A 26,513-nucleotide genomic window follows, 5' to 3' on the forward strand; every position below is an offset into this window, starting at 1 on the left:
GCCAGTGAAGAGGCTGTGTGCCTGATATATTCCTCTCACCAACCACTCCCCACCCCCAAATAATCCTGCCCTTGATTTCACTGTTACTGAGAAGCAGTTTCAGTTCTCCTAGAAATGAAAACTGCAGAAGGCAGGGAACAGGGAGTGAGCAGGAACAGGGAAGGGCCAGGGCAAAGCAGGTTGAGGCTTGCACGTTGGTGGCTGGAGTCCGGGGTCAGGAGAGAAGACCAGGTGGAACAGAGGAAAGCCCCCCTGCTTTCTCCCTGTTGATGCCGAGGTTGCTGAGCCAAAGCCTAGCATTTCAGTGCCTCTGAACGTCTATGGGCTCCAACCTCAGCTACTCTGTATCTGGACCCCGGTAATCCTTTTGGCTCTCTTGTCAGTTCTAATCCTCCAAAGTGACTTTTCCACATTTTCTCCATTTCCTTAAGCCTCTAATTCCACATAATTTTTACTCTCAGCACACGATTTGGTCTCCTGCTTCAGAGGGATTAGGAATCATTAGAGAAACCTCAATTTTCTCTCATCGACTCTATAAATTGAACTGCATTGCTATCCAATTTTTTCCTCTCTTCTTCCTGCTACAATGGAAGAGGTGTTCCCATTCCTGCCTCAGGCCAGTCTCTATGATTTTGAACACATGCCTGATCACATAACACTTCCTTTCCCAATATTCTCAATACCTTCTACAGGATTTAATATTCCGAGTCACTCCCAGCATAAACCCTAACAAAATGGCCTGACCCAAGTCTTTCTCCAGATGCCACCCCAGCTTTTCTCTCCATCACAGGCAGAGTGAGCAACTATGGCACGTTTCTTAAAAATTCAGACTTCTCTTTTCTCCTTTTCAAACCACAAGGAAACTTCAAACAAATCTATTTCTAGATGCAGTTGAATGTGGGCACCTGACCCAACCTAGGGATGGGAGTTCTTCTCTGATTTGTTTGTTAATCTGAGTATTACTCCATAATATGGCTATACCACAATTGTTAATCCATTCCCCTGCTGATGAATTTTTGGAGTGTTTCCAGTATTGGCCTATTATGAATCAAACTACTATGAACATTCTTGTACAAGTCTTTGGGAGACATTTGTTTTCACTTCTCTTGGATAAATGCCCCAAAATGGAATGGTTGGGTCATAGGGTAGATGTATGTTTAATTTCATAAGAAACTGCTAAATAACTCTCCAAAGCAGTTATACCATTTTACAGTCCAACCAGAAATGTACAAGAGTTCTATCTGCTTTATATTCTCACCAACATTTGCCATAGCCAGTCTTTGATTTTAGTCTTTTAAGAGAGTATGAAATGCTATCTCATTGTGGTTTTAATTTGTATTTCCTTGATGTCTAATGATGTTGAGCACCTTTTCATGAGCTTTTTTATTTTATTTTATTTATTTATTTATTTTTAAAATATTTTATTCTTGGCTGTGTTGGGTCTTCGTTTCTGTGCGAGGGCCACTCTTCATCGCGGTGCGCGGGCCTCTTCACTATCACGGCCTCTCTTGTTGCGGAGGACAGGCTCCAGATGCGCAGGCTCAGTAATTGTGGCTCACGGGCCTAGTTGCTCCGCGGCATGTGGGATCTTCCCAGACCAGGGCCCGAACCCATGTCCCCTGCATTAGCAGGCAGATTCTCAATCACTGCGCCACCAAGGAAGCCCCTCATGAGCTTTTTGACCATTTGTATATCTTCTTTTCTGAAATGCTGGTCACATATTTGACCCTGGACAACCCTGTAAGTGGTGTCTTCAGCAGGATATGGCATTTTACCTACTGTATAGTAGATTAAACCCCAAACAATAAAAGCATACAGCAGTTCAAGCCAGGCATTAAAATATCTTGAGGTTAAATTGAACTTTTTAGTGAAATGTTGTGGAAGGGCTCCCTTCCACCAGCCATTGTTACCAAAGTGCCTTGCCATGCAATCTCGGGCAGCCCCTTCATTCTATAGGCCGTGCAGTAGATGCCTGGGCTGTGTGTGGCTATTTTTGATATTGTTCTTCTCCTGTCCCAACAGGCAGGCTACAGAGTCGCAGCAATAGCCCTTGCTTGTCCTGCCATATTTCCTTCCTGGAGGAAATGAGGTTTTACTTGTTACTTCCTATCCTGTAAGTCAACTCTTCATTATTTTTCCTGAAGCCCCAAGGATAAATAAATGAACAAAGCAACAACCAGCTAACCCATCAGGATCTGAGGGCAACCCCATCATAATAACTGGTATCTGTAGGAAGCACAGCAGTTTATAACATGCTTTCACATATATCATTTATTTTTATCTTCAAAACAAAGTCATAGGGCATCATTATCATGGCCTCATTTTACAGATGAGCCCAACTAAGGCTCAGAGAAGTTAAAGGAGTGACCCATGAAAATCATCCTTGGCTGTTCTTGAGAATGGAGAGCTGTGGCCAGCCTTCACACATGGCAACATGGTGGAGGCAACGCTGTGTCTATAACCACAGACTAGTTCTGGGAGGGAGGTGAGGAGCCACCGCAATGAGAAGCCCGTGCACCACAACAAAGTGTAGCCCCCGCTCACAGCAACTAGAGAAAGCCTGTGCGCAGCAACGAAGACCCAACACAGCCAAAAATAAATAAATACAATAAATAATTAATTAAATTGTACCTGAAAAGGATATGACTTTAAGTCTCTGTCATCAATGACTACAACTCTGTTATCAGATCAGCCTAAGGGTGGGGAGGACACTGGGGTTAGGAAATAGAGAGGCAGCAGAAAGAAAACTGGAAAATGTAGTGGACTTGCCAGAGGCCTTTGACTCTTGTCTCAGACCTGGACATCACAGTGACAGGCACTGTGCCACAATAATGCGTCCCCCGACTGTGGCCCCCACCGGGCCCCAAACTATGAGTGACAGCGACCGGAACCTGGATCAGAGAGTCTCCTGACAATTACGATTTAAAAAAAAAAGAAGCTTGATTTTTCAGTTTACTATATTTGCCAGCCATTTACATTATTTGGGGAAATTTTGAGGCCACTCTTGACACATGCAAAGTTTAAAAATTTCATTGGCAGCACTCATATCTGCCATGAGTCACCCAGCCTGACAGGGAAATCTGTAATTATGGCTGAGACTAACAAGCAAGCAAGCAAATGACACCTCTTTCTTTATTGTCCTTGTCAATACGAAAATGGTTGATGAATGGGGGTCTTAAATTTAAGACCTGGGTTTACATATGATAAAGGTCTTCTACTCTTCACCAATTGCAAGATAGAGAGGAAAACCAGAGAAAATTCACTTTGAAAGCCACCCTGAACACAGGATGACTTGCATGGCACTTGTGGGGTTTTTTTTTTTTAATTTTATTAATTTTATTTATTTTGGGGTCTTCATTGCTGCGCGAGGGCTTTCTCTAGTTGTGGCGAGCGGGGGCCACTCTTTGTTACGGCACGCGGGCTTCTCATTGCGGAGCATGGGCTCTAGGCATCCGGGCTTCAGTAGTTGCAGCACACGGGCTCAGTAGTTGTGGCTCGCGGGCTCTAGAGCGCAGGCTCAGTAGTTGTGGCGCGCGGGCCTAGTTGCTCCGCGGCATGTGGGATCTTCCTAGACCAGGGATCGAACCAGTGTCCCTTGCATTGGCAGGCAGATTCTTAACAACTGCGCCACCAGGGAAGTCCCTCCCTTGTGGTTTTGATGAGAACAGAAACGCAGTGCAAGTTTCCACACCTCTTCACTCAACCTCCCATATTTATTCCCTCTTCTGGATCAGGATGCACTTGACTCACCAACTCCAGTAGATGGTTGGAGCCGGAGGAGACCTCAGCGATCATCTGCTCTCATCCAACTTTTTGACGCTATAAGTGGGAAAATGATGTCTGCACTGGTGGTTACCCTCAGCTGGTTAGTGGCAGATCTGAGACTGCGAGCCAGGTCTCTAGACTTCCAGGCCAGGGATCTATCTTCCTGCCATACCCCGCTTTTGGTAAGACTGACCGAAGCAAGTTGTCTGTCTGGAACCGGCATACATCTTGGCTTAAGGTCTGTTGCTGAGTCCATTTAGATGTGAGGAGTGACTAGAGTCCTCACCTCTAGTGCCAGGAACCCCAAATGTATCATGACTCACCAGAGGCTACCAGACAATTGCTATATTGTAAATTCTGAGAGGCAGATAACTGATTGGAAGGGGCAGGAGGTCAGGGGTCTGGTCATAGAGTTCCATTTGTACAGCAAGGACATTGCTTGCATATAGATTGTATCTTTATTTTGGGAAGCCTGGAGACTGATGGAGATTATAGCAGGTGACAAGGTCCCTTCAAGCCCCTCCTGGCAATATCAATACAACTCACATGCATAGTCATTTTTGGCATCCCTAGGAAGAGATGGAGAATCACTAAGTAAATTACTTTCAAATGTCAAAAATTACTAAGATCCTCATATGATAGTACTTGTACTTAACCATCCATTGGGTCAGTAGATTGTAGTCATTAAGAATTAGGTTTTAGGGAATGTAAATTGGTGCAGCCACTATGGAAAACAGTATGGCGGTTCCTCAAAAAACTAAAAATAAATTGCCATATGATCCAGCAATCCCACTCCTGGGCATATAGCCAGAGAAAACTAAAATTCAAAAAGATACATGCACCCCAATGTTCACTTGCAGCACTATTTGCAATAGCCAAGACATGGAAACAACCTAAATGTCCACTGACAGACGAATGGATAAAAAAGCTGTGGTACATATATACAATGGAATACTACTCAGCCATAAAAAAGAATGAAATAAAGCCATTTGCAGCAACATGGATGGACCTAGTGATTATCATACTAAATGAAGTAAGTCAGAAAGTGAAAGATTCACTTATATGTGGAGTCTAAAATGTGACACAGGGAATTCCCTGATGGTCCAGGGGTTAGGACTCTGTGCTTTCACTGCCGAATGTGGAGGTCCAATCCCTGTTTGGGGAACTAAGATGCTGCAAGCAGCCAAAATAAGTAAGTAAGTAAATAAATAAATAAAATATGACACAAATGAACTTATCTATGAAACAGAAACAGACAGACATAGAGAACAGACTGGTGGTTGCCAAGGAGGGAAGGTGCTGGGGGAGGGATGGTTGGGGTTAGCAGATGTCAGCTTTTATCTATATGATGGATAAACAACAAGGTCCTACTGTAGAGCACAGGGAACGATATTCAATATCCTGTGATAAACCATAATGGAAAAGAATATATATATATACATGTATAACTGAGTCACTTTGCTGTACAGCAGAAATTAACACATTGTAAATCAACTATACTTCAATAAAATAAAATTTTTAAAAAAGAGCTAGGCTTTAGAGTGCAACCAACCTGGGTTCAGACCCAGGCTGTACTCCTTACTACTATTCTACCAGGCCTACTGTGCAAGCTCAATGCATGTTAGCTACCACTGATATCGATGGAGAAGATATAAAGTGACAAAAAGCCACTGTGGATTCAGTTGATTCATATTCATCTGTATTTAAAAATTACAACAGCATCTACCTGAATGACTGGTAAATATCTATGACTGGAATTATTTATTCAGGCCACAGACAATGCTTTGTGTGCAAATTAATTGATTTGAACCTGTTACAGTAATCACTCCGCTGGGTCATGGGTCCATGGTGCTAGTACCTCTGATGTTGTGGAAGAGCATGGATTTTGGAATCTCACAGTCCAGGGTCAAATCCCAGCTTTGCCACGTCCTACCTGTGCCATCTTTGACAAGTTGCTTAACTTCTCTGAGTCTCAGTGTCCTCATCTCTAAAATAAAGGATAATACCTCCCTCACAAGGTTGTTGGGAAGATCAAGTGATACAATGTCCACAGCAACCTAATGGACGATGGGTGTCAAATAAATGTTCATTTGTAGTCTCACAACTTGGGCAAGCTTCATAATCCACATCACTTTGAAAACCATTACTTAAATTGCAGAGGACAGAGACTTCCCTGGTGGCACAGTGGTTGAGAATCTGCCCGCCAATGCAAGGGATACGGGTTTGATCCCTGGTCTGGGAGGATCCCACATGCCGCAGAGTGGCTGGGCCCGTGAGCCACAACTACTGAGCCTGCGCATCTGGAGCCTGTGCTCCGCAACAAGAGAGGCCGCGACAGTGAGAGGCCCGCGCACCGTGATGAAGAGTGGCCCCCCACTCGCCGCAACTGGAGAAAGCCCTCGCACAGAAACGAAGACCCAACACAGCCAAAAATAAATAAATAAATAAATTTAAAGCTTCATGGTCAAAGAAGCAAACAAAATAAAACATGTTAAAAAAAAAAAAAAAAAAGAATCCGCCTGCCAATGCAGGGGACAGTTCGAGCGCTGGTCCGGGAAGATCCCACATGCCGCGGAGCAACTAAGCCCGTGCGCCACAACTACTGAGCCTGCGCTCTAGAGCCCGCGACCCACAACGACTGCGCCTGTGTGCCACAACTACGGAAGCCCGTGCGCCTAGAGCCCGTGCTCCGCAACAAGAGAAGCCACCGCAATGAGAAGCCCACGCACCACAACGAAGAGAAGCCCCTGCTCGCCGCACCTGGAGAAAGCCCGCGTGCAGCAACGAAGACCCAATGCAGCCAAAGTATAAATTAATTAATTAATTAAAAGAAAATAAGCTTGGTAGACAAAAGTTCTCACAATAGAATTGAAATTTGGAGAACCTTTGGACAAACTTAATCATTCCTTATTGCCCTTACTTTTATGTGGTTAACAGCAAATCTTTATTTATGCCATCTAATGGCCACTTTAGAAAATCTACAGATAGCGTAGGCATAAAATTCATCCTAACAATTTTATTATTTTGAATCTAGGTATGATTTTGGGAAAGGCAAAATCAAGAATAGTTTTTATAGAAGACAAGATATGTGATAAGTACCCCAAAATAGGAAATAATTTGATGAAAAATACTTTAGTTTACCCAAATTCTATTTTTACTTTTATTTTACATTATTCATGCACAGATTGTAGTAATTACTAATATACCTTTCTATGCAAGTATTTAGGCATGTGTAAATATATTTAAGACATTTAAAGCTTATATTGAATACCTATAGATTTAAAACATAATTTATCAGTATATTAAATTAAAAATGTACATATCACTAAATTTACCATGTTAATAAGCAGAAAATCATAACCATTATGTCAAATACATATTTGTATTTCTCTGTAATTACTGTGCCTGGTATAATTAACTGTTTATATTCTCTTTAACTAAAGTGATCAACTATTTTTCTTTTATCCAGAAAATAAAGAAAATTAGAGAACAGAAAATGAATTGTTTGGCTACTTTTTTCTCCATGAGCACTCATTTCATATCATTTTAATAATTTTGAGGGAAAAAGAAACATAAATAATATTATTCAAAGGCATTTTCATCGTTTGTTAATGGATTGCCATTCTGAGAAATAAGGGTAAAAATTTTATTTAGTGACTAATGTTTTGTATCAGTTTCTTATTTAGAAACTGTCCAGACTTTCAGTTTTAATTAATTAATTGTTTAACAAGGTCTTAAAGCTGAGAAAAGTTTAAATGTATAAAACAGATTTTGTTTGACACATATACATAAAAAGAGAGCGACGGATGGTTTAGACAGTAACTTGGACCCTTGATATTTTTATCAAGCTGTGTGATCAAAAAGCCAGTACTTAATACTCCTCAAAGTATAGAAAGGAAGGAGAGGATATTAAATATCCTCTATATTAAATAAAATGGTCTTTTTTTTTCAAAGAAAAACAAGACAAATAATGTCTTCATGGAGGTTTCTTCACTTTTTGTTCTTTTTTGTTCTAAAGTACCTCCCAAACACACAATCTTGCTCATATCAAAAGCTCCCTAAAATGGCCACTGCAATTCCAAATTGTCCTTGGTGAAACTGTGACGGTTAGAATGATAAGCATACTAGTTAGTATTGTTAACAAGATGAAGAAAACACGTGTTTGGCCTGAAAGAGGCACCATTTACATTGAGAAGAACTTGAGAACTGGAATGGCCCTTAAAAATAGTGCTTGGGTAACTTTTTCTCCCCTGAGCCTGACCAAAGGCCAATGGTCACCAAGGAGTGGCCAGAAAAACCTTCTGAAATAAAGCAATTCTCTGAGACACAAAGACAGGACAGAAGAAGTCCTTGTAAGGTTTGAAATGATGGGAGGCAAAGGAGTACCATTCTGGGGAATCCCCTGGGTCCAACTTAAGGATGGACTGACCGGGCTTGGCAGGTCGGCTTTGCGGAGGCCTCCCTGATCCTGGCCCCTGGTGGTCACACCTTTGTGGAATTCCTCTCTTCCTTGAGTGTGGGCTGGACCTGTGACTTGCTTCCAACCAATGGAATGCAACCAAGGAGACGGAATCTAGGCCACTGCATTTATATGATTACCTAAGAGGGTAGCACCCATCTTGCTAAAGTCTCTCACTCCAGTGTTGGTTTTGAAGAAGCAACTTGCCATGAATTTTATAACCACAAGGAAATGACTTCTGCCAACAACCTGGGAGAGCTTGGAAGCAGATACCTGCCCTGTCAAGGATCTGAGGAGAACCCAGCTTCGGCTGATGCCTTTTGTGAAGCCTTGTGACACCCTAAGCAGATTAGCGAGCTAAGCTGTGCCCAGAGCCCTGACCCGGAGCAACGGCAGGGTGATGAGCACGTGTGGTTCTATGCGGCTGAGACTGTGGTAATATGTTATGCGACAACAGAAAACAAACGCTCTAGCCTATGCTCATCTCCCCACTTCTGGGCAATTTCATTTCTAAATATCCAACTCATCATTCAGATATTTTCCTCTAGTCATGAGCAGCAGAGGTTAAAATTACTTACCAAAACTTTATCAGACTCTTTGGGTAAAAATTAACCAATGGTCTTTTCCCCGTTTTAAACATTAATATTAGCCTAGTAAAAGAGGCAGCAAAACATTAGCAGGGGCTGCTTTTATCAATATTTATACAGCTGACCTCAATCCAACTCCAGCAAGGACAGCTTCTGTTGAGGCATACAGGCCTCTCTCCAGTTAGACCCAGCCCTTCTGCTTTATATCCTCTCCAGGCCGTATATATACTGGATATTCAATAATTGGAATGGAATTGAAAGTGTGATTGCCTTGAAGCTTATTAATTAATGATATCTGGCTTCACTTCACACAGCACTTCTACTTGATGCCAAAACTCTGTGACAGGACAGATGCTGGGACCACAAGCAGTGAGTATGCCAATGTCACTGCTGCCTGAGCCAAATTTTACGAGACAAGGAAAATAAAGGGCAACTAGAATTCTGAGTCCTCGGCATCATCTTTAGTTAGCTGCCACGGAATTTCCCAGCACTGAACCTCTCTTAACATTCTTACTTCTCCCCACCCCTCCAGGTATCTGAAATAGAATAAAAGGAAATAAAACAACTTCCCCTAAATGATTTTTCCCTTCTCTTTTTTCTTTTAAATAGCAACCTCAACTGTTGGAAGAGGTTTCTAGGAATTCAAGGAACATCAATAAAGTTTAGGTCAAATGAGATTTATAATTAGAAAACAGATACTATTTTGGGTATTAAATTTAAGGATAAAATGAAGCCAAGTCCACATACGTATTTATAGACACCACAGCACAGAGCAGCCGGTCTAGCTGCACCCAGTGTCTGGTGCTTCTGGCTGGATCTCTGTTCTCCAGGGGAACAGACTAAGCTCCTTTAGGGCAGGGACCATATTCTGGTCAGCTCTGGATTCTCCAACACATGCACACCCTCCACTCAAAGGGCCACTCATAGAATGTGTTGAATTCAATTAAACGAGAAAACAATTTTTAAAAAAAGTTAACGACGACTGCTAAGGTGACATCTGAACCCAAATGTTCAAACACTGCCATTCTTACCCATTTTCCAGTGAAACTACTGGAGGGAAAGGGGACAGAATTAAACCAATTAATAGCACTAAAACCTCCAAGCCTACATTAAGGAAGAATCACACCATGTTTTGCCAGTGAAAATGACTAGAATTTAAAACATATTTTAATGAGAACACTTTCTCACCATCTTTAAATAGAAATGACTTGCACTTTTTACTCTGAAGCTGCGAGGCCATCAGGACTTATTCACTTCCTGGTCCGTGGGGTTCTGAAGCCACCCCACCACCAGCTCTCCAGTGCTCTTGAGGCATGTGTTGGACATGTCCTCCTCTGTTGGGAGACCTTGTGGCAGCTTCAGGGGCTTGATTCTGTGACATAAGAGAATGCTTTTAGAGTTATACTAGGTAACACGTTTTAAGAAACTGCTGGAATAACAAACAACAAACCTTATCAAATGTTTAACTACTTTCAGTTTTGCATTCACCGAAGGGATATTCTTGTGAACTTGAGGAGTATGTGCCTACAAACAAAGGAAACAATGTCATGGATCAATTTCAAAAGCACAGATGGTCCCATGTTACAGGGAAAGGTTAAGGTGTAGGCTCATTCTGTCTAAATCAAACTTCCAAACATACTACATGAAATAATACATTTAAACAAAAGAAATATTAAATATACACCTTAAAGTTTTAAAAGTGGAAAATTTAAAGCAAATTTAAACAACACTAAAGATGACTAAAATAGTTACATACTTTTTGTAACCCAAGCATCTTTATTATATCTTTCTCCCAATATGGACGTCTTTTTGTACTTTTTATTCTGGTAATAATATGCAGTTTATGAGGTTGCTGTGGATCCCCACCATATTTTTCATGATCTTCAGGTGAAGGCTGGAAAACCTAGAAAGGAAGAATTATAAATGGTAAAATTTCAATTTACACAGCTTCTATGTACCTCCTTTTTTTTTCCTTAAAAAAACTTCAAACAACTACATAATGATTTCATCCCTAATAGTTCTATAATCCGCACCCTCAAATTGAACATTTCTACCAGTCTGATTACTCAGATAGATGGAGTCTAAGAATTTCATACACTAAGAAAAATACCACACAGGCAAGGTTTTGTTTTGTTTTGCTTTTATTAAGAGAAAAGCAGGAGCAACCAGATGACACTAAAGAGTTCAAATGTCAAGAGAATATATTGCATTATATGAGCTGAGCCTTGGGCTGCATCCCCTCCCCCATTCAAGGAGGGGGACAAACAAAAACTTACAATGACAATAACACATAAGTATTAAAAAAGTATGTATTGGCTGCAACCCCGAATAAGGATGTATGTATAACACTATTTGTAATACTGAAAATTTTAAAGACCACATCTATATTCCTCAAGAGAATAGCTAAATAAATTATGATGCATACATTCTAAATAAAACTAAAAATAATATAACTAAATAAGATATGATGCAAATAAATTATGATGAATCCTACTGGCTATAATGCTACCATTAAAACAAATAAGGTTTACTACCTTTGTAAGTACTAACATTGAAGGATGGTCATAATATATTCTTGAGCAAAAAAAACAAATTTCCACACCATTGTGTAACAGGATCTTGTATTTGTTTCATCTACACCATGATGAGTGTGTATATATGATGTATTCTGTAACTACTGATCCTAAGAATATGATCCTAAATTCTATTTTTTATTGTTTTTAACATCTTTATTGGAGTATAATTGCTTTACAATGGTGTGTTAGTTTCTGCTTTATAAGAAAGTGAATCAGCTATACATATACATATATCCCCGTATCTCCTCCCTCTTGCATTTCCCTCCCATCCTCCCTAACCCACCCCTCTAGGTGGTCACAAACCACGGAGCTGATCTCCCTGTGCTATGCAGCTGCTTCCCAGTAGCTATCTGTTTTACATTTGATAGTGTACATATGTCCATGCCACTCTTACTTCGTCCCAGCTTCCCCTTCCCCATCCCTGTGTCCTCAAGTCCATTCTCTACATCTGCGTCTTTATTCCTGTCCTGCCCCTAGGTTCTTCAGAACCAGTTTTTTTTTTCTTTTTTTTAGATTCCATATATATGTGTTAGCATACAGTATTTGTTTTTCTCTTTCTGACTTACTTCACTCTGTATGACAGACTGTAGATCCATCCACCTCAATACAAATAACTCAATTTCGTTTCTTTTTATGGCTGAGTAATATTCCATTGTATATATGTGCCACATCTTCTTTATCCATTCACGTATCGATGGACACTTAGGTTGCATCCATGTCCTGGCTACTGTAAATAGTGCTGCAAAGAACATTGTGGTACATGTCTCTTTTTGAATTATGGTTTTCTCAGGGTATATGCCCAGTAGTGGGATTGCTGGGTCGTATGGTAGTTCTATTTTTAGTTTTTTAAGGAACCTCCATACTGTTCTCCATAGTGGCTGTATCAATTTACATTCCCACCAACAGTGCAAGACGGTTCCCTTTTCTCCACACCCTCTTCAGCATTTATTGTTTGTAGATTTTTTGATGATGGCCATTATGACTGGTGTGAGATGATACCTCATTGTAGTTTTAATATGCATTTCTCTAATGATTAGCGATCTTGAGCAACCTTCCATGTGTTTGTTGGCAATCTGTATATCTTCTTTGGAGAAATGTCTACTTACGTCTTCTGCCCATTTTTGGATGGGGTTGTTTGTTTTCTTGATATTGCGCTGCATGAGCTGCTTGTATATTTTGGAGATTAATCCTTTGTCAGCTGCTTCGTTTGCAAATATTTTCTCCCATTCTAAGGGTTGCCTTTTCATCTTGTTTATGTTTTCCTTTGCTGTGCAAAAGCTTTTAAATTTCATTAGGTCCCATTTATTTTTGTTTTTATGTCCATTTCTCTAGGAGCTGGGTCAAAAAGGATCTTGCTGTGATTTATGTCATAGAGTGTTCTGCCTATGTTTTCCTCTAAGAGTTTGATAGTGTCTGGCCTTACATTTAGGTCTTTAATCCATTTTGAGTTTATTTTTGTGTATGGTGTTAGGAAGTGTTCTAATTTCATTCTTTTACATGTAGCTGTCCAGTTTTCCCAGCACCACTTATTGAAGAGGCTGTCTTTTCTCCATTGTATACTCTTGCCTCCTTTATCAAAAATAAGGTGACCATATGTGCGTGATTTTATCTCTAGGCTTTCTATCCTGTTCCATTGATCTGTATTTCTGTTTTTCTGCCATTACCATATTGTCTTGATTACTGTAGCTTTGTAGTGTAGTCTGAGGCCCAGGAGCCTGATTCCTCCAGCTCCGTTTTTCTTTCTCAAGATTGCTTTGGCTATTCGGGGTCTTTGGTGTTTCCATACAAATTGTGAAATTTTTTGTTCTAGTTCTGTGAAAAATGCCATTGGTAATTTGATACGGATTGCACTGAATCTGTAGATTGCATCGAGTAGAACAGTCATTTTCACAATGTTGATTCTTCCAATCCAAGAACATGGTATATCTCTCCATTTGTTTGTATCATCTTTAATTTCTTTCAACAGTGTCTTATGGTTTTCTGTGTACAAGTCTCTTGTCTCCTTAGGTAGGTTTATTCCTAGGTATTTTATTCTTTTTGTTGCAATGGTAAATGGGAGTGTTTCCTTAATTTCTCTTTCAGATTTTTCATCATTAGTGTACAGGAATGCCAGAAATTTCTGTGCATTAATTTTGTATCCTGCTACTCTACTAAATTCATTGATTAGCTCTAGTAGTTTTCTGGTAGCATCTTTAGGATTCTCTATGTATAGTATCATGTCATTTGCAAACAGTGACAGCTTTACTTCTTCTTTTCCAATTTGGATTCCTTTTATTGCTTTTTCTTCTCTGATTGTTGTGGCTAAAACTTCCAAAACTATGTTGAATAATAGTGGTGAGAGTGGACAACCTTGTCTTGTTCCTGATCTTAGAGGAAATGGTTTCAGTTTTTCACCACTGAGAACGATGTTGGCTGTGGGCTTGTCATATATGGCCTTTATTATGTTGAGGTAAGTTCCCTCTATGCCTACTTTCTGGAGGGTTTTTATCATAAATGGGTGTTGAATTTTGTCAAAAGCTTTTTCTGCATCTATTGAGATGATCATATGGTTTTTATCCTTCAATTTGTTAACATGGTGTATCACACTGGTTGATTTGTGTATACTGAAGAATCCTTACATCCCTGGGATAAACCCCACTTGATCATGGTGTATGACCCTTTTAATGTGCTGTTGGATTCTGTTTGCTAGTATTTTGTTGAGGATTTTTGCGTCTATGTTCATCAGAGATACTGGCCTGTAGTTTTCTTTTTTTGTGACATCTTAGTCTGGTTTTGGTATCAGGGTGATGGTGGCCTCGTAGAATTTAGGAATGTTCCTCCCTCTGCTATATTTTGGAAGAGTTTGAGAAGGATAGGTGTTAGCTCTTCTCTAAATGTTTGATAGAATTCACCTGTGAAGCCATCTGGTCCTGGGCTTTTGTTTGTTGGAAGATTTTTAATCACAGTCTCAATTCAGTGCTTGTGATTGGTCTGTTTATATTTTCTATTTCTTCCTGGTTCAGTCTCGGAAGGTTGTACTTTTCTAAGAATTTGTCCATTTCTTCCAGGTTGTCCATTTTATTGGCATATAGTTGCTTGTAGTAATCTCTCATGATCCTTTGTATTTCTGCAGTATCAGTTGTTACTTCTCCTTTTTCATTTCTAATTCTATTGATTTGAGTCTTCTCCCTTTTTTTCTTGATGAGTCTGGCTAATGGTTTATAAATTTTGTTTATCTTTTCAAAGAACCAGCTTTTAGTTTTATTGATCTTTGCTACTGTTTCCTTCATTTCTTTTTTATTTATTTCTTATCTGATCTTTATGATTTCTTTCCTTCTGCTAACTTTGGGGTTTTTTTGTTCTTCTTTCTCTAACTGCTTTAGGTGTAAGGTTAGGTTGTTTATTTCAGATGTTTCCTGTTTCTTGAGGTAGGATTGTATTGCTATAAAGTTCCTTCTTAGAACTGCTTTTGCTGCATCCCATAGGTATTGGGTCGTGTTTTCATTATCATTTGTTTCTAGGTATTTTTTGATTTCCTCTTTAATTTCTTCAGTGATCTCTTGGTTATTAAGTAGTGTATTGTATAGCCTCCATGTGTCTGTATTTTTTAGATTTTTTCTTGTAATTGATACCTAGTCTCATAGTTTTGTGGTCGGAAAAGATACTGATACAATTTCAATTTTCTTAAATTTACCAAGGCTTGATTTGTGACCCAAGATATGATCTATCCTGGAGAATGTTCCATGAGCAATTGAGAAGAAAGTGTATTCTGTTGTTTTTGGACGGAATGTCCTATAAATATCAATTAAGTCCATCTTGTTTAATGTATCATTTAAAGCTTGTGTTTCCTTATTTATTTTCATTTTGGATGATCTGTCCATTGGTGAAAGTGGGGTGTTAAAGTCCCCTACTATGACTGTTTAACTGTCGACTTCCCCTTTTATGGCTTTTAGTGTTTGCCTTATGTATTGAGGTGCTCCTATGTTGGGTGCATAAATATTTACAATTGTTATATCTTCTTCTTGGATTGATCTGTTGATCATTATGTAGTGTCCTTCTTTGTCTCTTATAATAGTCTTTATTTTAAAGTCTATTTTGTCTGATATGAGAATTGCTACTCCAGCGTTCTTTCGATTTCCATTTGCATGGAATATCTTTTTCCATCCCCTCACTTTCAGTCTGTATGTGTCCCTAGGTCTGAAGTGGGTCTCCTGTAGACAGCATATATATGGGTCTTGTTTTTGTATCCATTCAGCCAGTCTGTGTCTTTTGGTTGGAGCATTTAATCCATTTACATTTAAGTAAGGTAGTTATCGATATGTATGTTCCTATGACCATTTTCTTAATTGTTTTGGGTTTGTTATTGTAGGTCTTTTTCTTCTCTTGTGTTTCCTGCCTAGAGAAGTTCCTTTAGCACTTGTTGTAAAGCTGGTTTGGTGGTGCTGAATTCTCTTAGCTTTTGCTTGTCTGTAAAGGTTTTAATTTGTCCGTCGAATCTGAATGAGATCCTTGCTGGGTAGAATAATCTTGGTTGTAGGTTTTTCCCTGTCATCAGTTTAAATATGTCCTGCCACTCCCTTCTGGCTTGGAGAGTTTCTGCTGAAAGATCAGCTGTTAACCTTATGGGGATTCCCTTGTATGTTACTTGTTGTTTTTCCCTTGCTGCCTTTAATATTTTTTCTTTGTATTTAATTTTTGATAGCTTGATTAATATGTGTCTTGGCGTGTTTCTCCTTGGATTTATCCTGTATGGGACTCTTTGTGCTTCCTGGCCTTGATTGACTATTTCCTTTTCCATATTAGGGAAGTTTTCAACTATAATCTCTTCAAATATTTTCTCAGTCCCTTTCTCTTTCTCTTTTTCTTCTGGGACCCCTATAATTTGAATGTTGGTGAGTTTAATGTTGTCCCAGAGGTCTCTGAGACTGTCCTCATTTCTTTTCATTCTTTTTTCTTTATTCTGCTCTGTGGTAGTTATTTCCACTATTTTATCTTCCAGGTCACTTATCCGTTCCTCTGCCTCAGTTATTCTGCTATTGATTCCTTCTAGAGAATTTTTAATTTCATTTATTGTGGTGTTCATCACTGTTTGTTTGCTCTTTAGTTCTTCTAGGTCCTTGTTAAACGTTTCTTGTATTTTCTCCATTCTATTTCCAAGATTTTGGATCATCTTTACTATCATTATTCTGAATTCTTTTTCAGGCAGACTGCTTATTTCCTCTTCATTTGTTTGGTCTGGTGGGTTTTCACCTTCCTTCTTCATCTGCTGTGTGTTTCTCTGTCTTCTCGTTTTGCTTAACTTACTGTGTTTGGGGTCTCCTTTTCCCAGGCTGCAGGTTCGTAGTTCCCATTGTTTTTGGTGTCTGCCTCCAGTGGCTAAGGTTGGTTCAGTGGGTTGTGTAGGCTTCCTGGTGGAGGGGACCGTTGCCTGTGTTCTGGTGGATGAGGCTGGATCTTGTCTTTCTGCTGGGCAGGACCATGTCTGGTGGTGTGTTTTGGGGTGTCTGTGACCTTATTATGATTTTAGGGAGCCTCTCTGCTAATGGGTGGGGTTGTGTTCCTGTCTTGCTAGTTGTTTGGCGTAGGGTGTCCAGGACTGTAGCTTGCTGGTCGTTGAGTGGAGCTGGGTGTTAGGTTTGAGATGGAGATCTCTGGGAGAGCTTTCGCCGTTTGATATTATGTGGAGCCGGGAGGTTTCTGGTGGACCAATGTCCTGAACTTGGCTCTCCCAACTCACAGGTACAGGCCTGACACGTGGCCGGAGGATGAAGACCCTGTCAGCCACACAGCCATTTACGTGTGGAGTTTCTTGTCTTTTGGGAAGTCTGAGGTCTTCTGCCAGCGTTCAGTAGGTGTTCTGTAGGAGTTGTTCCACATGTAGATGTATTTCTGATGTATTTGTGGGGAGGAAGGTGATCTCCACATCTTACTCCTCTGCCATCTTGAAGGTCTCTCCCTTAAATTCTAGATATGATTCTAACAATTATATATATATGTGTATGTGTGTATATATATATATATATATATATATATATATATTTATTTATTTATTTATTTATCCTTATATGTATAAAGGTGTCAAAAACATTAGGTCAAGAGTCATACCTCTGGGGAATCAGACTGAGGAAGGCCAAAAAAAAAGACAGTACTTTAATCAAAAAGGATATTATTCAATCATTAACATATCCACAGAGGGTTCACATTACATTGCTAAATGATGAAAGCAGCTGGAGAAGCATTATAGCCAAGATGATGCACATCTTCAAAAATATTTAACAAAAAAGTAAAAGTATTTACTTTTAACATAAAGTAAATATTTAACAGAAATGTATGCAAATCTTCAAAAATATTTAACAGAAAAGTTAGCAGTATTTGCCTCCAGGTGGGTAGGATGAAGGGTATTTTTCTAGAGATTTTGATGGGGTAGGTGTGCCAAAGAAAAGGAGAGAAGAATTAAAGAAATGGTGTGAGAAGCATGAAATATTCAGGAAAAGTAAGTGGTTCTGTGTGACTAAGGTAGAAAAAAACAGGAAAAGCAATGCAGGGGGAAAGTTAAACTAAACTTAACTATGCTGAGTCTTTAGAAATTTCCAGAATGGATATAAGGCTACTGGAGGTTTGAAGCAAAATGACATTTCAAAAATAGATTCAGAAAGAAAACTCTTTCAAATGAACTGGAGGTGGAGACTGATACAAGGAAACTCAGGATGCACTTAGAGCCATGGTTTAAGAGTCTGAATTACAGCAGCTGTAACAGAAAGGGACTGATGTGGGGACTTAGGTAGTAAAATAGATGGATTTGTGGTGGGTGAGGGAGAAGATAGGGTTGATATTGACTCAGAGGTTTCTAGTCTGGGAAATCAGGTAGAGGATGGTAGCATTAACTGACATCACTAATACAGGACAAGCACCCTCTTTTAGTTTGGTTGTTTGGAGGACAACCTCATTTGTAAGACAATGAGTCTAATTTTGGATAACTTGAAATACCTACGGGTTATCTAAGCAGCAAGGTCTAGAAACTACAGGAGAATACAGGAGTAAGTTCAGAAGATAGGCAAAGGGCTGGAGATGCACATCACAGAGTCATTTCTATGAAGTTTAAAAGTTTTCATGCTCACTACAGCCAGCTATCAAAATCACTCCCCCCCACATTTTAAACAACTGCTAACATCTGTATCTATCATTTCTTCCAGAAGTTTACAGTCTAAGAAACATGAAAACATATAAGACAATGCAGTTGTGGACCATGACTTGAAAAAAAAGAGATTTCTGATAAAAGAACATCAAGCACATTAAAGGTATCTAAATAGTCAATGGTAATACTATTTTAGCTTTTAAAAAAATCAGTGGAGAATGGTGGTTACCAGGGACTTGGGGGAGAAGGTATGAGGAGTTACTGTTTAATGAGTACAGAGTTCCAGTTTTGCAAGATGAAGCATTCTGGAGATAGTGGCTGTGATGGTCACACGACAATATGAATGTACTTAATACCACTGAACCGTACACTTAAAAATGGTTAAATTTTATGTTGCATGTATTTTACCACAGTACAAAAAAATTGGAGAAATCAAAACAAAACAGAAATCTATTGAGGGCTTAGTCAGTGTTTTCTAAAAGAATGATAGGTAGACACAAATCTAGCAGAGAAGAAGATCCAAATTAGCAATGGCTGATAGAGAAAGTGAAAACCAAGAGCCACACAGACAGTCTGAGCAGGAGGAAGAAACGCTGTTTTCTCAGGACAAGGGTGATATGAAAACACAAGATATCAAGGGAAAAAGCCATAAGCAGGAATAAACAGATTCTGAGACAAAAACCCAGTACTTAAAAGGTCAGTGGCACATCTTTATTTTTAATAATCATTTACATAAATCCTACTATGTTTAATTTTTTTTAACTTTTTTTATTTTTAAAATTTTTATTGGAATACAGTTGATTTACAATGTTGTGTTAATATCAGGTGCACAGCAAAGTGAATCAGTTATACATATACGTATAGCCACCCCTTTTCTTAGATTCTTTTCCCAAATAGGCCATTGTAGAGTATTAAGTAGAGTTCCCTGCATTATACAGTAGGTTCTTATTAATTATCTATTTTATATACAGTAGTGTGTATTTGTCAACCCCAATCTTCCAATTTATCCCTCCCACATAAATCCTAGTTTTAAACTCTGCACTTCTACCTATACCCACAAATAATTTAACGTGAAAGTTTTCAATATTACAAAAATTGGTACCTTTCAAAACATAATGTAACAGGGAAGAGAGAATTCTGACTCCATGTTGGTTCTGTTTCTTTTACTTTAACCTTTGCTTTTCGTTGCTTTTGTTATAGCTGTAAGCATAGATAATGGCCTGCCACAAGGAACCCTGCCCCTCTGCCTGTTAAAGTAAAAGGCCTTTGTTCAGCTCACAGACAGACATTCTGACCCTGCCCACCTGTGAATGGCTGCAGAAAAGAAGAAATTAACACATCCCTTCCCCATGCAAGTTGAGGGAGGAGATTTTGCAAGACAAATGGCCTTTTTACTTTACTTCCTCACCTCCTCCCGTCTGTTCTATAAAAGAAACTGGCATCCAGACCCCAATAAAATGGTCTTTGGGTACACTAGTCCACCATCTTCTCAGTCTGCCGGCTTTCCAAATAAGAGTTGCTATTCCTTGCCTCAATACCTCATCTCCCGATTTATTGGCCCGTCCTGCGGCAAGTAGAATGAGCTTGGACTCGGTAACAGTAACATGTTTTTCAAAAACAGTAACGTAAAAACTTACTTTATCTGGAATTCTTGACTTCGTAAATTTGTGACGAATCCAATCTGTACAAACAAGGGGCTCCACACCTTTTGTCACCATCTAAAATATGCCATAAAACATTTGTTTTTTAGAACTCTATCGAGTGCAGAAATCATAACATACCAATTTTTAGGTGACAAAATCTGTTCTCACCTAACCTGTAATTATTAAACATTTATCTCGGCCCCCTAGCTGAATGAATACATCTCATCTCACCACTACCATAAAGAAAAAGCACATTAAATATAAACTTCTAGACCAGCAGTTGGCAATTTTTCTGTAAAGAACCAGACAGTAAATATTTCCAGCTAAGGGGCTACACAGTTTCTGCAGCCAAGTCTCAGCTCTGCCACAGCAGGGCAAAAGCAGTTGTTGACAATATGTAAACAAATCGGTGTGGCTATGTTCCAATAAAACTTTTACAAAAATAGGTGGTGGGCTGAATTTGGCTTGTAGGTTGTCAGTGTGCTCTAGACAACATACGATAATTCAGCTTCAGCAATACAGTGTAAAAGAAAGCCAAAATGAGTTTCCAGTTTTCTTTCTAGTCCCAAGAATGCCATCAACTCCTGTTTCCTGTCTCTTGTTCCCTTTCTACAATCTTCCAGTCGTGTTTCTCTCAGGCTGCCAAAGAAAAAGGATTCACTGCTAATCCTTCATACCAGGAAACTCCTCTGGGTGGGCAATAATCATTTCCTTCATGCCCTCCCTGTACTGCAGAGATGGTATAAACAATGGGAGAATAAGCAGGAGGGAATTGGGGGTTAGGGGAAGACTGGTGAAGGACGTGGGCTTTGACATACCAGGAACATTGGGCCTCTAATCCTGCTCTGTACTTACCAGCTGTGACATATGAGATACTTATCCTCTCAGAGGGTCGGTTTCCTCGGCTATAAAAAGGAAATAATACTTACCACCCAGGATTAATCTGAGGTTAAGGTAAGTGTGTAAAGCACCTGACATTATTATTATCTAAAGGCAGCAGCAGGTCCTATCTAGACTCTGGACCTCATGAATAGATTAGGCTGCAACACTGAAATTTCTAGAAGAAAGACTGGAAGGAAATACATGAAAGTACAAACATTGATGGTCTCTGGGAAATTGTTTCTCTTCTTTCTGCTTTTCTACATTTTTCTAATTTTCTATTACTGAAAATGGACTCTTCATAACTGAAGGAAAAAAAAAAATCTAAAACTTTCAAAAGATTAAGGTGGGCCATGGGGAATCAACATTAGCCATTTTTTACCAGCATTTTCTCCAGGAAAAGGTCTTTTGTGATTTCAGATCTTTAGGGATAAAACAGCAGATAAACCACAAAAAAAATTAACCCTCAACATTAGAAAAAAAAAAAAATATATATATATAGAAACTTAAAATTTTAACTTGCCTGTATGTTTTGTTAATTAGAAAAGAGAGAAAAAGTTCTTAAGGAATAGGAAAAAAAAAAGATAATTCTTGACAAGAAATACTTACTTGTAGTCTGCCTGGGGGCCTCTGAACTATTGAGCGCAAAATCCCTGCCATGAGTGTGGTGACTGTTCTCCTTAGGGGCTGTGAGAAGTAGAAAACAGACCTGTGGGTCAGGTATGTCTTAGAAATGGATAGCTCAAACTGAAAAACTGGATGAAGTTTAACAGCAAAATCTTGATTGTTTTAATACACTAAGGACAAGAATTAAGTTATAATAGATGTTTCATTGAGAGTTCAAGAAAATCATAGGAAGTAATTATACATTAACCATATCCCATTTTCACCAAAGAGTTAAATTACACCCTAGGCTGATTCAACAAAACTAGGCAATGGAGGTTACTATCATTTAAAAAATCTTCAACAGCGAGGGCAGATATAAAGAATGCTTTGTTACAGAATCAAAAAAAAAAAAAATTAAAGAGCTGGAAGGGACTGAAGAAATCCAAACTCCTAATTAGAATTGACAACCCTCTTACTTTATTTATGAGGAAAATGAATCCCAGAGAGTTCAATCATTTACCGAAGGGCATCCAGCTTTCAAGAGAGTATATGGTCTGGAACCCAAACCTCCTAATACCTAGTCCAGCACATTTTCACTAAATCATAACACCTTTCTGTTAAATAAAGCAGAATGTTCTTTTTTGCTTATTTATATTTTTAAACTATTCTTAACGAACATGCATGGCATTTATAAACTAAAAGTCATATTTATTTAGACACAAAACAATTATAGCCTACTATACTGACTTAAACTGAATGCAGAAAGATTAAGTTCATGAACTACATGTATATTTTGGATAGGTTACTTAATTGTATGTTTCAATTTTTTCCCCCAAAGAACAGAAAGAAAACAATACCTATCTTGCAAATGAATTACTCTGAAAACACCTAAAACAGTACTTGGCACATAGAAGCCCTCAATAAATGGTAGTTTTTACTATAATAATATCACTGAATTATTACAAAGCTATAATAAGAATACCCTAACATGCCAAAATAGGGCAAGTGTTGTATTTCAGTGTCCACCAGATTCTGGCTCACTCAAGCTCTGCAGGTCTTTCCTGTGGTGTGGACAAAGCAATGAAGCTACTGGAATCAATGCAAGATGTCCCATTAGAAGGGCCTGACTTCAGAAAAAGTCTCAGCAACCGAACCAGTCTCTCAAAACTAATTACGTATCAGTTTTCGAAGAGTTAACTACTATATCCTTAGTGCCCTGAAAGCAAGAATTTTGTCTTGTTCATCTTCTACTCTCAGCATCTGGCACACCATCTGATGGACAGTAGGCACCCAGTGTTTGTTGATGAATGTCTGAATCAGTTAATGGGTTAGATCCATGGTCCACTCAACTCAGAATTCAGAAGTACATCAGAATTTCATAATTGCCATTCGGACTTCAGACCTCAAACATTACAATACAGCAGAGCAATTTGTAGTTCAAATCATCCAGTTTGCTTGGCTGGTTGTTTAGATCCTTTGTATCAGGGCTTCTTTAGAAGAGATGCTTAATCCTCCGTCCCTCCAATCAAATAGACAATGCTAAATTATTTTCTCTACCATACTCATTCCTCCCAAGTCAAGCGTTAGGTACTAACCCAACTTATTTAGCTTCACTCTTTGTTAAATCTTTCTCTTATCATTTAGATTTCAACAGGAGCCTCCTAACTGGCCTTCCTGCTTCTATTCTAACTTCCCCAAGGTCTTTTCTCCACAGCAGCAATCATCTCATTAAGTCCGAAATCAGATAATGTCAACTCCTCCGCTCAAAACCTTCCAATGAGCCAGGTTTCTCATTATCAGAGTAGGAGGTTACACACAAGCCAGAGAGGAAGGTTACAATGATCCATGTGATCCAATGACAGAGGATTAGTGTTGGAACTCATGTTTAGCTTAATATAGATATGATGGATATAGAAATAATTCTAAATACATATACACACATGGGTTAGCTCTGTTAGCTGACAGCACCTAAAGGCAATGGCATCCCAGTAGCGATGAGCATGCCCAGTGCCCAGATCTTAGTTTCTAATAGCATTCTCTAAAAAAAAGAACCAGGACTCCTTGGAGAAATGGCTGATTATAGGGCTGTAGCAGGGAATATATAATGCTGAGTCTGGAGCACCTAGTGCTAGAAAGGAACTACTCAAAAAATCAAAATGATGGGGGTATGTCAAAGGGACCAGAAGCCAACTGAAAGAGCTCCCAGTGGCTACAGATGAAATAATATGAGCAACAAAATAAGTAACAAAGTATTGGCTTATAATCCAAAACATAAACTAACCATGAGTCCATACTGATATAAACAGATGAATAAATTAATTAATGAGAGAGAAGAAACAAATCTCCCTTACAGAAGAATTTCAAATAATTTATGTAGATACTCCCCTCTCAAAGAGGTTGAGTAAAGCTATCAACCCTGAGGCATGGGCTACGCTTAAACACTTGCTACCAGAGTATAGTATAGAAAGGGGGGAAAATACCTTTACATTAGAGGAAACTAACAAGCACTACATCATCAAGGTGATCAAGATTAACATCAATTGTGATAAAAGTAAAGCTGATAGCATGTATCCTTGATATGATGGAATGAGAATGGCACTTCACCTCTATGTCTTCCTTCCAAAAACCCCTAACACTTCTCTAACAGAAAAACATCAGACAAACTCCAATTGAAGGACATTGTACAAAATACTTGACCAGTACCTCCTCAAATACCTGACTGCCTCGAAACTGTCAAGGTCATCAAAACCAAGGCAAGTCATAGTCGAAGTGTCATAGTCAAGAGGAGCATTTGACAACTAAACATAATGTGGTATCTTGGATGGGATTCTGAAACAGTAAAAGGACATCAGGTAACAACTAAGAAAATCTGAATGAAGTATGACCTTTAGTTGATAACGTATCAACACTGGCTCATCAATTACAACGAATGTACCATACTAATGTAAGATGTTAGTAAAAGGGGAAACTGGTGTGGGGGTATGTAGGAACTCCATACTATTTTCATAACGTTTCCATAAATCTAGTTACTCCAAAATTAAAAGTTTATTTATTACAAGACTAAAAAGCTCCAATGCCTCTCCATTTCAATCAGAGCGACAGCCAGTCCTAAAGCCCCGCCTTGAGGACTTCACCTCCATACTCTTGCTCAATTGCTACACACACTGGCCCCGTTGCAGGTCCTGGAGCTTGCCAGGCAGGCCTACTCCCTTGCCTGGCTGTTCCCTCTCCTGGAATGCCCCTGATATCCACATAGTTAACTCCCTTACGTCCTTCAATTTCTGGCCTAAATCTCATGTTCTCAATGAGTTCTACCCTGATTCCATTACTTAACATTTTGACGCACACTACAATTGTCAGCACTCCCAATCTCTCTTACTCTCCTTGATTTTCTTTCCATAGCATTTAACATCTTCTAACATAATTTAATTTTTTGTTAGGTTTGTGGTTTATTGTCTGTTCCCACCCAACAGCATGTTGGTTCCAAAAGCACAAAGATTTTAAAATTTTCTTTTGTTTTAGGCTTGCTCTGTCTATTCACAGATGTATCCCAAGCATCTACCTAAAGCAGCACTGCCATGTAGCAGCCACTCATTTAATTTTTGCTGAATCAATGAAGTGTCATTTACATACTTCAGAATGTGTGACAGTCAAAAGTTGTAAGTTTCAATAAAGGTTATTCTTAATAATTAGGCACATAACTCTTGGACCTTGAAGCAATTATACTGTCTTTCACTGTACAATTTTCTCTTGCAAAGACACAAAAGCAGGAAAATAAATGCACCATATGAGAAGTATGATCCCATTTCCATTAATTTAAAAAAAAAGTGTCTGTGAATGTGTGTGTAAACAGAGAAAAACTCTGGAAGGCTATCACAGAAACGTTAGCATACCCAGGGAGAGGAGGGTTGGCTACCAGGGCTATTTCCGCCTCTCCCCGACGTCCCACACCCCCGTAATGTCTGATAGGTTTGTTGTTGCTCTTTTACAATGACCATGCGTGTAACTGTTCTTTATAAAAAACTAATTCGTTTTCTAAAGAGACATAATGGTAAATGGGGGGGGGCGCACTACTGAAAATGCAGAACATAGGATTTCCCTTTCAATAAATCGACATCTCTGAAGGCAAGAAATGTCTCTTTGAACTCCTAATGCCTTCTAGGCAGGCGTCCGAAGTGCCTCTTGGAATAAACAAAACTAAACAAAAAACCGCGGAACAAGCAGCTCTGGGTAGGTGGCGATCAAAACGCGGTTGCAAAATCACGGCTTTTAGTAAAACGGTAAATATTTTAACTGCCAACTTCAGAAGATTTACGTTCTAAAATGCGGCAATTTTTAAATTAGGCAATTTTGTATCTCCATCAACAATTCAAGTTAGGCTGACCCCAGTGGAAAGCCGAAGTTATGCATAAAGCAGAAGCACAGAAAATGCTAAAACATACTTGAATTTCCTTTCCCGCCAGACTGCCCAGCCGAGGCGGCTCTGCCCTCGAGCTCCAAGAGGCGGGGCTCCACATGCCGCGTCCCGGGATTCCACAAACTGGGAAATGGGATCCAGCCGGCCAGTGGCTTTTCGGGAGCCCAAGGGACAGTACCTGGACGCAGGCCCATTCAGGTTACTGTGACCCGTAAACACAGAATCGAATGGAGAAAATCAATCCGCATCTGCATAGGGTTCCCAGATATGTACTCCCGGAAAAAATGCACTACTTTCGGCCACTCATTCCCCACTCACCGGCAATTTCCTAAATGTCTTTCAGCCTGAAGCTCCCCACTCGGGGGAACCGGAGCAGAGAAAGGACCCACAGTGCCACACTCAAACCCGGCCGTCACAGTGCACACACCCTGGCATTTTAGTTCCGGCCGAGTCCCTCCCACTCAGGC

General features: G+C 39.4%; 1 protein-coding gene and 2 long non-coding RNA genes across 9 annotated transcripts in view; 1 reads left to right on the forward strand and 2 right to left on the reverse strand.

Annotated features, from left to right (window-relative positions):
* Window positions 1-6,215, forward strand: part of LOC309611592 — an 86,679-nt gene extending 80,464 nt beyond the window's left edge. The window contains exon 2 of the long non-coding RNA XR_014234615.1: window positions 5,926-6,215. This is a non-coding gene — a long non-coding RNA (uncharacterized lncRNA). The remainder of the gene's footprint in view (window positions 1-5,925) is intronic.
* The window catches only part of MRPL30 (mitochondrial ribosomal protein L30), a 54,401-nt gene extending 27,905 nt beyond the window's left edge, over window positions 1-26,496 (reverse strand). For 3 of the 7 annotated variants that reach the window (XR_014234596.1, XR_014234597.1, XR_014234598.1), the window contains exons 1-6: window positions 26,072-26,161; window positions 21,633-21,710; window positions 20,139-20,219; window positions 10,568-10,714; window positions 10,262-10,335; window positions 10,000-10,183 (exon numbers count right to left, since the gene is read on the reverse strand). Coding sequence is in view for 2 of the 7 variants with exons in the window: in XM_082356195.1 (XP_082212321.1) it covers window positions 10,051-10,183; window positions 10,262-10,335; window positions 10,568-10,714; window positions 20,139-20,219; window positions 21,633-21,710; window positions 26,072-26,146 (588 nt within the window). In the remaining 5 variants the exon portion in view is untranslated. Of the gene's footprint in view, window positions 1-5,698; window positions 5,823-9,960; window positions 10,184-10,261; window positions 10,336-10,567; window positions 10,715-20,138; window positions 20,220-21,632; window positions 21,711-26,071; window positions 26,249-26,364 lie in introns of those variants that run through there. The other 4 variants (XR_014234599.1, XR_014234600.1, XM_082356195.1 and 1 more) reach the window with 4 other exon arrangements.
* The window catches only part of LOC309611586, a 512,787-nt gene that overhangs the window by 63,390 nt on the left and 422,884 nt on the right, over window positions 1-26,513 (reverse strand). The gene's annotated exons all lie outside the window — the stretch shown is intronic.

The sequence above is a fragment of the Balaenoptera borealis genome (assembly GCF_965194805.1).
Source record: "Balaenoptera borealis genome assembly, chromosome: 15".
Taxonomy (NCBI): Eukaryota; Metazoa; Chordata; class Mammalia; order Artiodactyla; family Balaenopteridae; genus Balaenoptera; species Balaenoptera borealis.